Source organism: Chlamydotis macqueenii, chromosome 14, assembly GCF_036417535.1.
Source record: "Chlamydotis macqueenii isolate bChlMac1 chromosome 14, bChlMac1.mat, whole genome shotgun sequence".
NCBI lineage: Eukaryota > Metazoa > Chordata > Aves > Otidiformes > Otididae > Chlamydotis > Chlamydotis macqueenii.
In genome coordinates, this window is record NC_141569.1 from 14,326,850 (window position 1) to 14,339,801 (window position 12,952).

The 12,952-nt window shown below is 46.7% G+C and overlaps 1 protein-coding gene across 1 annotated transcript in view; it reads left to right on the forward strand.

The window, feature by feature from the left end:
* The first annotated feature begins 1,971 nt into the window (after nt 1-1,971).
* Nucleotides 1,972-12,952, forward strand: part of FAT2 (FAT atypical cadherin 2) — a 44,354-nt gene continuing 33,373 nt past the window's right edge. The window contains exons 1-3 of the mRNA XM_086759241.1: nt 1,972-5,236; nt 5,678-5,992; nt 12,880-12,941. Coding sequence (XP_086615367.1) covers nt 1,972-5,236; nt 5,678-5,992; nt 12,880-12,941 — 3,642 coding nt within the window. The remainder of the gene's footprint in view (nt 5,237-5,677; nt 5,993-12,879; nt 12,942-12,952) is intronic.

Below are 12,952 nucleotides of genomic sequence, written 5' to 3' on the forward strand. Positions count from 1 at the left end.
ATTCTGCTGTTCATGGAGCAGCACTGTTTTTTGTTGCTGTTTCATTCTTCTGTCTTACTCTACTCTGACTTATATGTGACTTTTCCTGCTCCACAGTCCTAATAGACACACACGCAGGCAGCATGCATACGTCTTCTTTCCAGGTTCAGCAGTTGAAAATGTTGGAAGGGAGCAGCTCTAGGCAAGTCCCTACATGCAACAAAACTCTTAAGCGCTGTTAAGTAACAAGCAGAGCTTTTAAGAACATGGTTTTCAACTGCTCAGAAGGAACCAAATGCCCTTCTGGATCACCTAGACCTGTCCTCCAATATTTTATTTTATTTGCTGTGCATTTGAGACTGTTGTATTTCCTAGAAGTTAAATGATGTCATCAAAAAAATGAGTCTGAATTTTGTCAGTTATGGCAAACCAGAATTGTGTTGACTTGTCTGCAAATTCTGATAGTTTCACTTCCTAGAGACATAGGCTGCAGTTCAGATTCAGACTTTATTTCAAAAATGAATGACCACAGCATGAAGACTGCTGAATGACCGGCATATATTTACCAAGGAAAAATGGATTTGAAGGAAGTGTCAAACATACAGCCTTGTGTTTGCCAGTAATTAGCTTTCTCAGTGAGAGAATATGACACATATTGTTAGTTAGGCTCCAATAATTTGTTCCTAACATTCGACTTGACTTATAAATTGAACTAGCCCTGGCTTTTAAAGAGATGAGTCTTGAAAAAGTGTCTGGAAAAACAAGTCTTCCCTGTTTAAACTAGGAATGTGCCAAATGACTGGCAGGTACTTGATATATAATTTAAATTTAAAAGAGGAAGAAACAGTTCTAGATAAAGATCTCCTGGGATATCTAGGGGAAATATATGCAGCTATATTTAGCTCATCCCTGGTTTCAACCCCTAAATGCACACACAGCAGCACGCACCTAGCTTTGAAAAGAACAGGCCTTGATCCTTTAACAAGCTCTGCAAAGCTCACCGATAAAGTTACATCCTTGTTAACCATGTATGTGCTCCCCAGTTCCTTCTTTGATACACCATGTTCACTGAGATAAATCATGGATCCGTAGATGCTCAGGAGTCTTTAGAGAAGGAAGTTGATGGCTGGTGGTCATGGATGGCAGATCCTCCGCAGGAATCTTGACCCTGGGGCTTTGCCATGAGAAGGGAGGAACCGGAGAGATTACCCAACAGCTGAGGGTGACATGGTCCAAGTGTCTTGCTAGAAATCTGCTCTTCCAGGCAATGCACAGGAGGCAGCCAGGGTCAGACTTGCAAATTAGAAGAACTTTGCGATAACTGAGATACCACTTGACTAGGATCTGAGCTAAAGCCATCAAAAAGCTCTAGAGCTGGCCATTCAGAAGGAATTTTAACAAGGTAGCAGGGAATCTCTGCTGGGGAAGGAGAACAGATTGCTGCAGGAGGGGAGGAGGAAAAGGAAGAGAAGCCATGGGGAGAAACATGAAGCCACGCTTTGTATATTGACTCTTGAAAATACTTTGCAAGAACTTGTGTAGAGAAAGAAGTTAAGATGGAAAAGGGAGGATGAAGAAACAAAACAGAAGTGAGGTTTGGATTGAGGGTGGAGAGTTCAAATATGCTATTTGACTAGGGAGAAGGCAGAACTGAAGGGAAGGAGAGATCATTTGCAGAATAGGAAGTCAGCCTGATCACGGCATTTCACAGAGCATTTCTCATGGCTTTTCACATTTTGCCCTACAAGGGCAAAAACTGAAGGAGAGAACGTGAACACGCCTGAGCCAGCATGGGGATGTGGGATGACAGACCTCTCACTGGGACAGAAAAGAAGAAAAGATGAGCTAACAACCACATCAGCAAAGGCTGGGGTGGAGAGAGGAGGAAGGTGAGGCTGAGCCCATGGGGGCTTTTCCTATAACACACTGGCCTTAATAAAAATTACCAGTGTTCTTCCTTTAACCCTGCAGGACCCAAGGAGACACCGCACCATGGAAGTCATTATCAAGAGGCACTTCCTGAGTTTTGCTGTTTTCCTGATGCACTGTGTGGTCCGCAAAGCGAGCTGCGAGAAAGGCAGCACTTCCCCTCTGCACTTCACCCACTTCTTCTACAATGCCACCATCTATGAGAATTCAGCCCCCAAGACCTACGTGGAGAGCTACGCCAAAATGGGCATTTACAAAACAGACCCCGAGTGGGACATCAGGTACAGAATAGCCTCTGGAGACAACACGGGTCTCTTTAAAACAGAGGAGCACGTGGTCGGGGATTTCTGCTTCTTGAGAATAAGAACCAGGAGCAGCAACACAGCACTTTTAAACAGGGAAGTCAAAGACAGTTACATGTTAATAATCAAGGCTACAGAGAGCACCTTTGCTTACGAAGCCTGGGCCAAAGTTTTGATTCATATTCTGGATAGAAATGACTTGAAACCTCTCTTTTCACCCCCTTCCTACAAAGTGTCCATCAGAGAAGACACTCCTCTGAAAACAGTGGTCAGCACTCTCAGTGCCACAGATGCTGATGCTGGCCAGAACGCCGAGTTCTACTACGCCCTCAACACCAAGTCTGATCTATTCACGGTCCACCCCACCACGGGAGCAGTTATGACCACAGGTAGGCTGAACAGCACCCATCGAGGCAGGCACCACCTGCAAGTTTTGGCTGTGGACAGAATGAGAAAGATTGCGGAGGGGAATGGCTTTGGGAACCTGGCTAGTCTCATGATCCAAGTGGAGCCATCTGCTAGGAAACCCCCTTCTATCTCCTCAGTGAAAGTGACACCACCTGACTCAGCGGAAGACTTTCTTTATGCAACTCTGTCTGTAGAAACTGGTGACTCAGAAGGAGGGATAGATTCAGTTGACTTTGTGGATGGAGATCCAGGAAGACATTTCAAAGCCATCAAATCTTACTTTGGGAGCGCCGAGTTCATGATTGTGTCAACCAAAGAGATCAACTGGCTACTTTACCCATTTGGTTTCAACCTCAGTCTGCAAGCCAAGGACAAGAGCAAGCCACCACAGTTCTCTCCTATTAGAGTTATCCACATACCTCCCTCCAACTATGTCTCTGCCAGGTTTGAGAAAGAAGTGTACCGGGTCCAGCTCAGTGAATTTTCCCCAGCTGGAAGCCAAGTTGTTATGGTGAAGGTCACACCAGTCTTCCCAAATCTTAAATATATTTTGAGACCTACTCCTGACAGCACAAGCTTTAAAATCAATCCTCACACTGGATTGATAACTACAGTCAGAGCAATGGACTTCCATGAGCAGTCTCATTTTGAACTTGAAGTTACAACTGTTAACAGTCACACATCCACGACTGTTGTCATTGACATCACTGACTGCAACAATCACGCTCCAAGTTTTAGTCAGTCTTCATATCGTGGGGCCTTTGATGAAAATGTTCCTCCTGGTACCAGTGTCTTAACAGTAAGGGCTACAGATGAAGATGAAGGAGACAATGGGTTTGTCACCTACACCATAGCCAACCAGAAATCGGTTCCTTTTGTCATTGACCCCTATTCTGGCGTCATTTCCACCTCCAAGTCAATGGACTATGAGTTGATGCAGAGATGGTATCATCTGCGAGTGTGGGCATCTGATTGGGGCTCACCCTTCCGCCATGAAACAGAGGTGTATGTCTCCCTCATGCTGAGCAATGTCAATGACAATGCTCCTGTGTTTGAGAAGGCAAGCTGCAGTGGCACCATCCCACGGGACTTTCCTGTTGGGAATCCTGTGGCCACAGTCTCTGCAATTGACAGTGATGAGCTGCAGCATATCAAATATGAAATCAAGTCTGGCAATGAGTTACAGCATTTTGAACTGAATCCCATCTCTGGAGTAATATCCCTTAGAATATCTCTGCGAGATCTTCCCTCTGAACAGCCACTTTTCTACTCTTTGAAAATAACTGCAACAGATGGAGAGAACTACGCTTTGCCAACATCTGTAAATATCACCGTGGTCAGCCAAGGTCTCCCTGTCAAAATGCAGTGTGAGGAAACAGGAGTTTTGAAACAACTGACAGAAACCATCATACACTCCATCGAGTCTCAGTCTCAAGGCCACGGGCAGGATGACGAAACATCTCTGAACTTGCACCTTATAAACCATAATGCTCCAAAGTTTGATGACAGCTTTCCACGATCTATTGATATCATAGAGACTGTTCCCATCAATTCAACTATTGCGGACCTTTCAGCTATTGATCCTGATACTGGTTTTAGTGGAAAATTGGTCTATGTGATCTCAGATGGAAATGATGACAGTTGTTTTACTATTGACCTGGAACTGGGTCTCCTTCAAATCCTTTCTCCACTAGATCATGAACGAACCAGCTTCTACATTCTTAACATTACTGTGTACGACCTTGGCACACCACAAAAATCATCTTGGAAACTCTTGGCTGTGAATGTGTTGGATACCAACGATAACACTCCTAAATTCCCACAAGGTGCCTACTGGGTGGCAATACCAGAACATGTAGCAACAGGGACAACAATAGCTCAGCTGAAAGCAGAAGATGCTGATACAGATGACAATGGAAGAGTGAAATATTCTCTCCTAACCCCCACTGATAAGTTTGCCATTAACAGTGTCACTGGAGAAGTGACAGTTACAGGTGCCCTGGATAGAGAATTGTGGCCTTGCTATGTGCTGAAAATAGAAGCTAGAGACCAGCCCAAAACAGGCTACCAGCTGTTCTCTGTTACGGATCTCATTGTGACTCTGGAGGATGTAAATGACAACACCCCGCAATGCCTCCCAGCCCTCAACAGTGTGAAGGTCCCAGAGGACCTGCCCGTGGGAACCATCCTCCTGTTTCTGGAGGCTTTTGACCCAGACGCTGGTTCTGGAGGTGAGGTGAGGTACAGCCTCATTAATGACGAGGAGATGATGTTTCATGTGGATAAGCTGACTGGGGCACTTCGGTTGGAGAAGGAGCTGGACTATGAGAAGAAGGACTCTTACAATCTAACAGTGCGAGTCAGTGACGGAGGGAAGCCCTTCTCTCACTCTTCCCTCTGCCACCTGGAAGTGAACGTCCTTGACGTCAATGAGAACTTGCACCCACCACGCTTTGCCTCCTTTGTCTTCAAAGGCTGGGTGCAGGAGAACAGCCCTGAGGGCACATCTGTGATGATGGTCACAGCAAAAGATATCGACAAGGGGAAAGATGGAGAAGTTCAATATTTTCTGCGAGAGGGCACTGGCCTGTCCGTCTTCCGCATTGAAAAGGACACAGGTAATGACAGCTTAGTTTAATGGTGTACCTTAAGGGCTTAAACCTCGTGCTGTGTTTTTGACCCAACAGGACATTTCTATATTCTGTCTGTTTACAAAATTCATGCATTCAGATCTTTCTTGCTTGTGCAGGAATATACAATGTGCATCCTTGTATTTGGGGAGAAGGAATTGGGGTTTGTCTCCTTAAAATAATGGAAAATCAATGTCTGTCCTCCTCAGAATACCAAGGTTTTCCCTTTCACTTGTGTACCAAACTACCCTGAGCACAAGTAAGCCCTCACCTTCCGCACAATCTCTCAGCCATACAAGGTTCCTGCCAGAGTTTGTATCTGCAGCAAAGTCTGGGAAGCAGACTAGGGACACAAACTGGTCTGGCATTAAGGACAAAGTGGTCTGAGTTCCTTAAATCCCTCACAAGCACTTTCTGTCATTCTTATAGGCACCATCCGTACCATAGGACCACTCGACCGAGAAGGAACGTCTCACTACTGGCTGACAGTGCTAGCTCTTGACCTGGGAACAATTCCCCTGTCTGCTGTGACTGAGATTTATATTGAAGTCACTGATACCAATGACAACCCACCTCAGATGTCCAGACCTGTCTTCTATGCCTCTGTGATGGAGAATTCCCCACCAAACACATCTGTCCTTCAGCTTGATGCCTTAGATCCAGACTCAAGCTCAGAGGGAAAACTGACTTTTCACATCCTAACTGGCAATCCTCAAGGACTATTCACCATTAACCTCATTACAGGTAAGACTGACCCAACTCAGCATCTGTTTTTGAGGCTTCCAAGCGCCCAGAGATGTTACATATTCCATATAAACAGCCCACACAGCTGCCTTTGTCACACCTTCCTTCTGCAGCACAAGTTCCTGTCTCCAAACAGACTGTGTGGAGAGGCTAAGGATTGAAACCCTCAACCTGGGGGCTGCTATTTGCATCCAGATGGCTCTTAGAATAACACAAATGTGCCGCTTTCAAAGCCCTAAGCAGAACCAAGCTTTTAATCTTCCCTCTCATAAACAACTGCCCCGTTGCACAGCCTGAGCCAGGGAACTCCCTTCTGGAGGTGACTCTGTTCCTGAGACAGACCCAGGCAGGATTAATAAAAACGAATCCCACTGCAGTTAAAGGCTCCACCCATTCTCCAGTGCTATTAGTGTAGTAAGTGTAGTAAGCCTCTTCTGCCATCTTCCTAGACTCTATCTTTCATCTGAGGATTAATTACCAGATCTTTCAGAGCCATCAAAAACCCGCTGATGTTTTGTGTAAACAGCTTCCTTAAACTATCCCGGCAGAGCTGACATTGGGCCAGTCTGGCACAGAAAGCTGTGCCGAGCCCTTCACGCCATCGGCTCCTGGGAGTAGAGAGGAGGGAGGGCACAGAGCCTGAGTACGGGAGAGAATTAATTGCATGACTTTGATCTCCTACGGATGATAAAAGCCGTTCACCTACTGCAGTGGGATAGAAGCCTGCTCTCAGATGAGAAAGGAGCTGGATGTATTGAAAAAGGTGAGCGCAGCTCTCAATTATGTGTTAGGTGTGGTGCGATGGCTCTCTGACAGCATACAGATGCACCTGGAGATGTCAGCCAACTATGCCGACTGCTACCCCCAGTTGTAGCCATCTCCACTGTCAGAAGCTTTTTAGACAGCACAGGGCATCGTTCTGCATCCGACTTTCTCACGTAGCCCAAACATCACAACTCAGTCCCATGGACTGCTTGCACAAACGCTGGGTTGCATGGAAAGGGGGCTTCAGAGGCCCTGTTTTAGAAGACCACAGCCTTTTTGATGGGGTGTGGACCAGAAATGGCTGTCAGGACACCAGGCTAGCTCCCCTCGTCTGCTGAGCTCCAGCTTGCACCCGTGCACCCCACAGGACGTTCAGCCTTTCTGAGCTGCAGGCAGCAGGCAAAACTTTCACCCCAGTGTGAGAGCAGCCCTACAAAACTATGCTCCAAGGCTGTCATGTTTTACGGTAAAATAAGTGGCAAAATCGGAACATTTGCTAATGAGACAACTCAACTCTAAGCTAACACTTTAACTCTGTCTTAGACAAAAAGATATTTCGAGTATGAGCCACCTCCTATCCATCTCTCCCTACGGCCAGGTAATTTTCATGTGAAGAGTGACAATTTTCTCGGTGCTGTAAGAAGCCCAATGAGCTGATCTTATCTCTTGGGCAGTTGCTGGAGGTCTCTTCTTTAAACCCTGAGCTTGAAGGTTGTTTAAGGACTTGCTTCCGAGGCTGATTAGTATTCAGTTATACTTTTTTTTTTACTTGCACATCACCCAAAAGAACAAATAACTGCCTGCAAACATTGGCATAAACTGAGCAGTTTGTATCCTCGTGCTTACAGTATCTGAAGAGAAGTCATCTGCTACTACTGCCAGAAAGAATATCACAGCTTGATATTTGAGGGAATTTCAGGGCTGTAGGCAGCTTATTGGAAACCCTGCGATATTTCCATCCTGCAGACAAGGGCATGCTAGTCGGTCTGTTAAGTGGAATAAAAATACAATCTTTGGTCTCAGCCTGGTAGTGCAGCATTGGGAGAGACTGAAAGACTGCTGGTCTTTCAGTTCCCGGTCACTCACATCAGTACAGGGTCATTTTCAAAAAAAAAAAAAGGGTTATCCCAGTGCAGTGCAAATCAAACCACTTACATTTGAACAAGAGGAAAGAGAAAGCACTGCAAGTATCTGAGGACTACAGTGCTACCAGATCACTGATGTTTATTCTGGGTTTGTAGTTAGGACATGTCCTTTGTTTTCCAAATGCAATAAATGCATCTCTTCTTTCACTGCTTAGAGAAAATGACCACAAAAAGACCCAGAAACATTTCAGTTCTTGAAATGACAGAGATCTATATGATCCAGATTGCCAATGTTCCTTCCGTGGTCAATTCCAAATCCTATGACAGCAAAAGAATTTGAGTAGGCGGAGTTGCTTATCTGTGATGAATCTGAATCTCTGTCACATTATTCAATTCTAAACATTAAAGTTTCAAGAGGAAACCACAAAGGCTGCTGCTCCTAGTCACAGGATTTGAACAAAGACCAGGACAATCTCCATGTGTCAGGAGTTCCTCCAGCACCCAGATCACAGGAGAGGCTCCTACAGGCGGAGAAGACAGTGGTCAAGACCTGTCCTCTTCTCCTATCCCAGGCTGACATTAAAAGACAAATAAGTCACACTGGCACTGAAATAAGCCAGAGAGGGCCAGAGGTCAGTCTGGGTCTCTCCTAGGCAGGGTGATCCTGGTAGGAGCCCCTTGGTATAAGGAGAAGAGAAGGAAGCTTGTTCTCATCCTGTGGGCTAATAGGAATTAAGGTCCTGATTTATGGTTTCAACAGACACGTCTACACCCAGAATAACCCTGCAGAATAGCCCTGGATAATTATTCAGGGCACAATGCCACACTATTCCAAGTAACCTATTTCTGATCCTGGAGTGGGCTTTTTCTGCATTTGATCTGGTATCTCAACACAAGGGTGGGTTGGCCAGTGGAGAACGTCCAGCAAGGCCCCTTGACTTTTCCTCCTAAGGCCTTGCAAGGAGACAGGAACAGCTGTGATAACTGTCCTTCGGCAGGGCTTGGCTCTTCCAGCATCCCTGAACTGCCACAGAAGGGCTCTGAGCTCTTCCAGCTCTCAGTTCCCGAAAGAGGGTGGAGAAAAATAGAGGGAAAATAAATGGAAGGCTAATGAGAAGAGGGAATAAAACGGTGCAGTGAGATGAAAGCTTTCTGCCATCGGCGATGGAATCTCTCCAGCCCAGCCTGGCAGCTGGTGCAGAGCAGTGTTTGTGGGAGACGGAGAGATAGATAGATACATGGAGAGATGGGCAGATAGTAGGGTTTGGGGTGTTCTTTTGCTGGAAAGGTTTTCAGCTTGTTTTGTGCAGGGTTTGTAGTCTCTGATGTGAAGCGGGTTCCCGTCCAGACAGGATTGGGAGGAACTGGGAGGCTGTAGCAGGAACAGTCAGGATGAAACCATCCATCCCTCTGAAAGGCTGCTTAGAGACTCCTTTTACCTTGGACCGTTCATCTCCAGCTCTTATCTAATGCTTGTTCTTCTGGTGCTTCTCCCGCTGTGTCAGTGTCCACAGGCTTCCCCAGGATGCCTGTGGTTCCCAGCATTTTTCTGCGTGGAAGGACGTCCAGACACAGCCCTCTTTTTAAACCTGAGGGATGGCTGCACTTCTGCTCCCCGAGCCAACGTACCACCAGCTCCAGCCGAGCACAGGGCAGCGCAAAGCTGGCTCAGAACGAGAGCGGAGGTGGTAGGAGGAGAAGAGAAGGTGAAATGGAACAACAGAAAGAGGACTTCAGGAGAACAACCTCTTCCCTTCTCTTTTGAAAGCCCCAGTGCCTGCAAACCTGATTCTAGCTATTTTAACTATCTTAGATTTTCCTCCCTGCAGCAAGGGCTGGGGGCCAGCAACCTCCACCCCAGCCCTGCTCTTGCCAGCAAAAGTTATTATTATTTTTTGTTCCCTGACAACAATGCACTGTTAATTCTCCTTCTCCTGTCCCAACACGACCAGCTTTCCTCTCTCCCCTTTCCAGGCATCAAGCGGGACAATTACAGACAATCCTTTCCCATTGCTGTGTGTAGATAGGCTGCAGGAGCAGAGCTTGTGCCTGTCTGCGTCCAAGCAGCAGAAGGGATTGTTTCTGGACCTTCAGGTGAATGCAGAGCTTGGCTAATTGGCCAAGTGCAATTAAGATCTTTGACAGTTTTGTTCAGTCTCTGTAGGACTCTGCAGAAAGCATCAGGGCCAAGTACAAGAACACAAATAAAGGACACCCACTCGATCACAAGTCCCGTGGGACAGGGTAGCTGGCGTTTTCAGGAGGAGCAGGGACTGCAATGACAACTCGCACGTGTGCACACGCACACACAAAACACTCTCTGTGTTTTGTGCACTTCCCAGGTCCTTGTAGGGAACAGCAGAAAGAACCGAGGGACCGTTTCCTCAGGCCATGAATGCTGACGGCAGTTCCCATCTCCATTTTAGTCCTCTGGCTTCCTTCACAGGGTATATAACCAAGCAGCAACAAAGGAAAATAGCCATTAATTCCAGCTGGCTTCTTTCGAGCACCACGTGTGATCCCTGTCTCCCCGTCTCGGGGTGCTCAGCTGCCATGTGGACACTGCTGGCAGTTTGAGCGTCTGGGCAGCCACGTAGCACCATGGCTGCGTTCGGGAATCAGAGTGATTAATCGCTAACCGCAAGAATTGTCTGATCTCCAGTAGCGCGGTAACAGGCTCTGGAGAGGGAAACTGGGAGCCGTGGTTGGGCACAGGGTAAGGGACAGAGGGAGTCTGCCTGGAGTCAGGAGGAGAAGCCAACCCTTTGACTCGTGGCTCAACAGATATGAAGCTAAACCCCAGAATGCCATCTGGTAGGACTCTGAGCTGGGATACGGTACAGGTCTACGAGAGAGAGTGGAGTCAGCTCTTACTCCCCAGGAGATCTGAGCATCTTCAGTGGCACAGACATCCACAATAGTCATTAAGTTCATTTGCCTTCACTACAGTCCTTCTTCTCCAGCTTTAGAAAGCTCAGCTACCATCCCGTTTTCTTTCACTTTTATCATTAGGTCATGAAAGAATTTCAGGGTGTGGCCAGGCAAATCCAGATAATCACTTCAGAGTGGTTAAGTTACCTTCCATCAGCCGGCATGCAGAAACCAAGTGCAAACAAAGTATTAGTCTGTTGCAACTGCATTTTGCAATCTGATAGACCAGAAATAACCCCAGCGTGCACACAGGTATTGGGCGGCTCTGTTGTCAATGTATCCTATGGGCTTCTTAGGCCAAAATCATGAACCATCCCCTGAGGCAGCTAGAGTTTTAGGCTTTGCTCCACTGTCCTAGCCAACCTATTGACAGTGGGGACAGGAGCATCAGAGATTTCAGTGGGCCGCTGGTGCAATTCCTTCTTTAGGCTCCCATTAAGAGAATATTTCCATGCACATAGAGTTTTGGTGCTATTGGAGCCCTCCAGCCTCCCACAAGCTGGAGAGAGGTTCAAAAGCTCCTCGGCCAGCATGCTCTCAGGCCACTGCTGAGCCCTCTGCACCTGCCAAGATGTCAAAAGGGAGATTAAGGAGAAGAAAAAAAAGACATGACATACCTGCAAACAGAGTCTTTCAAACCATCTTGTCATAACACATTAAGGAGTGTTGATTTACGATTGTAAAGGCATTAAATAAAAGTTCAGTGCAGCGGCTGGTGCCAAACATGAATAAACCCAGAGAACAAGTGGAAACGGCTAACAATAGTCTCGTTCCAAGCAGCTGCTCCTTGCTCCCTCCTTCAGCTGCCCAGTGTTTCCTGCAGCCATCTGAAATTTTCTCCTGCCTGTCATGCTCAGACAGCAACACAACTGAAAACAATACTATTAATTAAAACTTTTTTGGCTTTGGACCAGAAATGAGAGTTGAGATGGGTTCACACAACTCTGATTTACGAGTCTTTCAGGATGCGCAAGCACACGTGCTCACACCACTGCAAAAGCACGCTGCCACCCATGCAGAGCGTTTTCCAGGGTAGCACGAGCCTGGGTCACTGCTTGTGGTGGTCAGGAAAATTCACCCTGCCTTTGGTTCGTGTGAGGAAGCAGGAATTCCCTTCACAGGGAATAAACACCACGATAACAGCGACCGCTGGGAGCAGGAGATGCGGGGAACGGACAAAAGCACTCACGGGTGTCAGACTTGATGACTGCCAGAAAATCATGAATTATGTACCCAATTTCCATCATCTGTAAAGCAGCTGTGAAAATGGTCTAAAGCTGCTTTTCCCCAAAGGTGAAGAGTCAAGGCACTTGATAAGGACTGTTATCAAACCAGATGTGGAAACACAAACCTGAGCTCAGTCCTTTCCACACTTGCATCTGCTCAGCTTAGTCACTGACAGGCCAAAAAGAGGCAATTATGATTTTTTGTTTAAACTCTGTTACAGTAACAATTCCTCCCTCCTGCATCCAACCTATTCCCTGTGACTAAACTAGCATGTATTTTTTAGAAATCCCTCAAATCTTGCAGATGTTAGAGGATTCACCCTGTCTGTCCGTAAGGGTTAAATAATATACCAACATCATTATTGACTGTGTACCTTATTTTCAGCCTGAATGCATTTGTTCTAGTGGTAGAATAGGGGGTATTTCCCAAGACAGAAGACAAAACTTTTGTCAAGACACTGTAAATTGCAAAGAGCAAAGTTCAACACGGGGAAAATAGGAGCCGAGACTTATTAAGAGGCCAAACTTGTGCCAGCGTACGCAGAATGTTTCTTACTTAGAGGCATAAGAAAAGTTTTGTTTTCCCGGTCCTGCAGCTTTTCTCACCAGACGCCTTGACAACCCTCAACTGATGAAGGCATCCAGTAGCTGTCTCCCCTTCTCCCTGGTCTCTGTGACCGGAGGAGCGATCACAGCTCCTCCGCACTGGGATTCACACTGGAAGTGGACAGCTTGCCCTCTGGCATATCTGTCTTTCCCCTCTCATCTCAAAGGGAAACAGGAGGGGCAGCAGGCTGATGTGGGGCACACAGGAATTTGTTCAGCCCTGGCTTTCCTCGGACGCTGAGTCTTGGAGCTCAAAGGGTTTCTTTCTTGGCAGGTCTGATTTCTACCACTTCACGACAGCTGGATCGAGAATACAAGGCTGAACATATCCTAGAGGTGGGTAATGA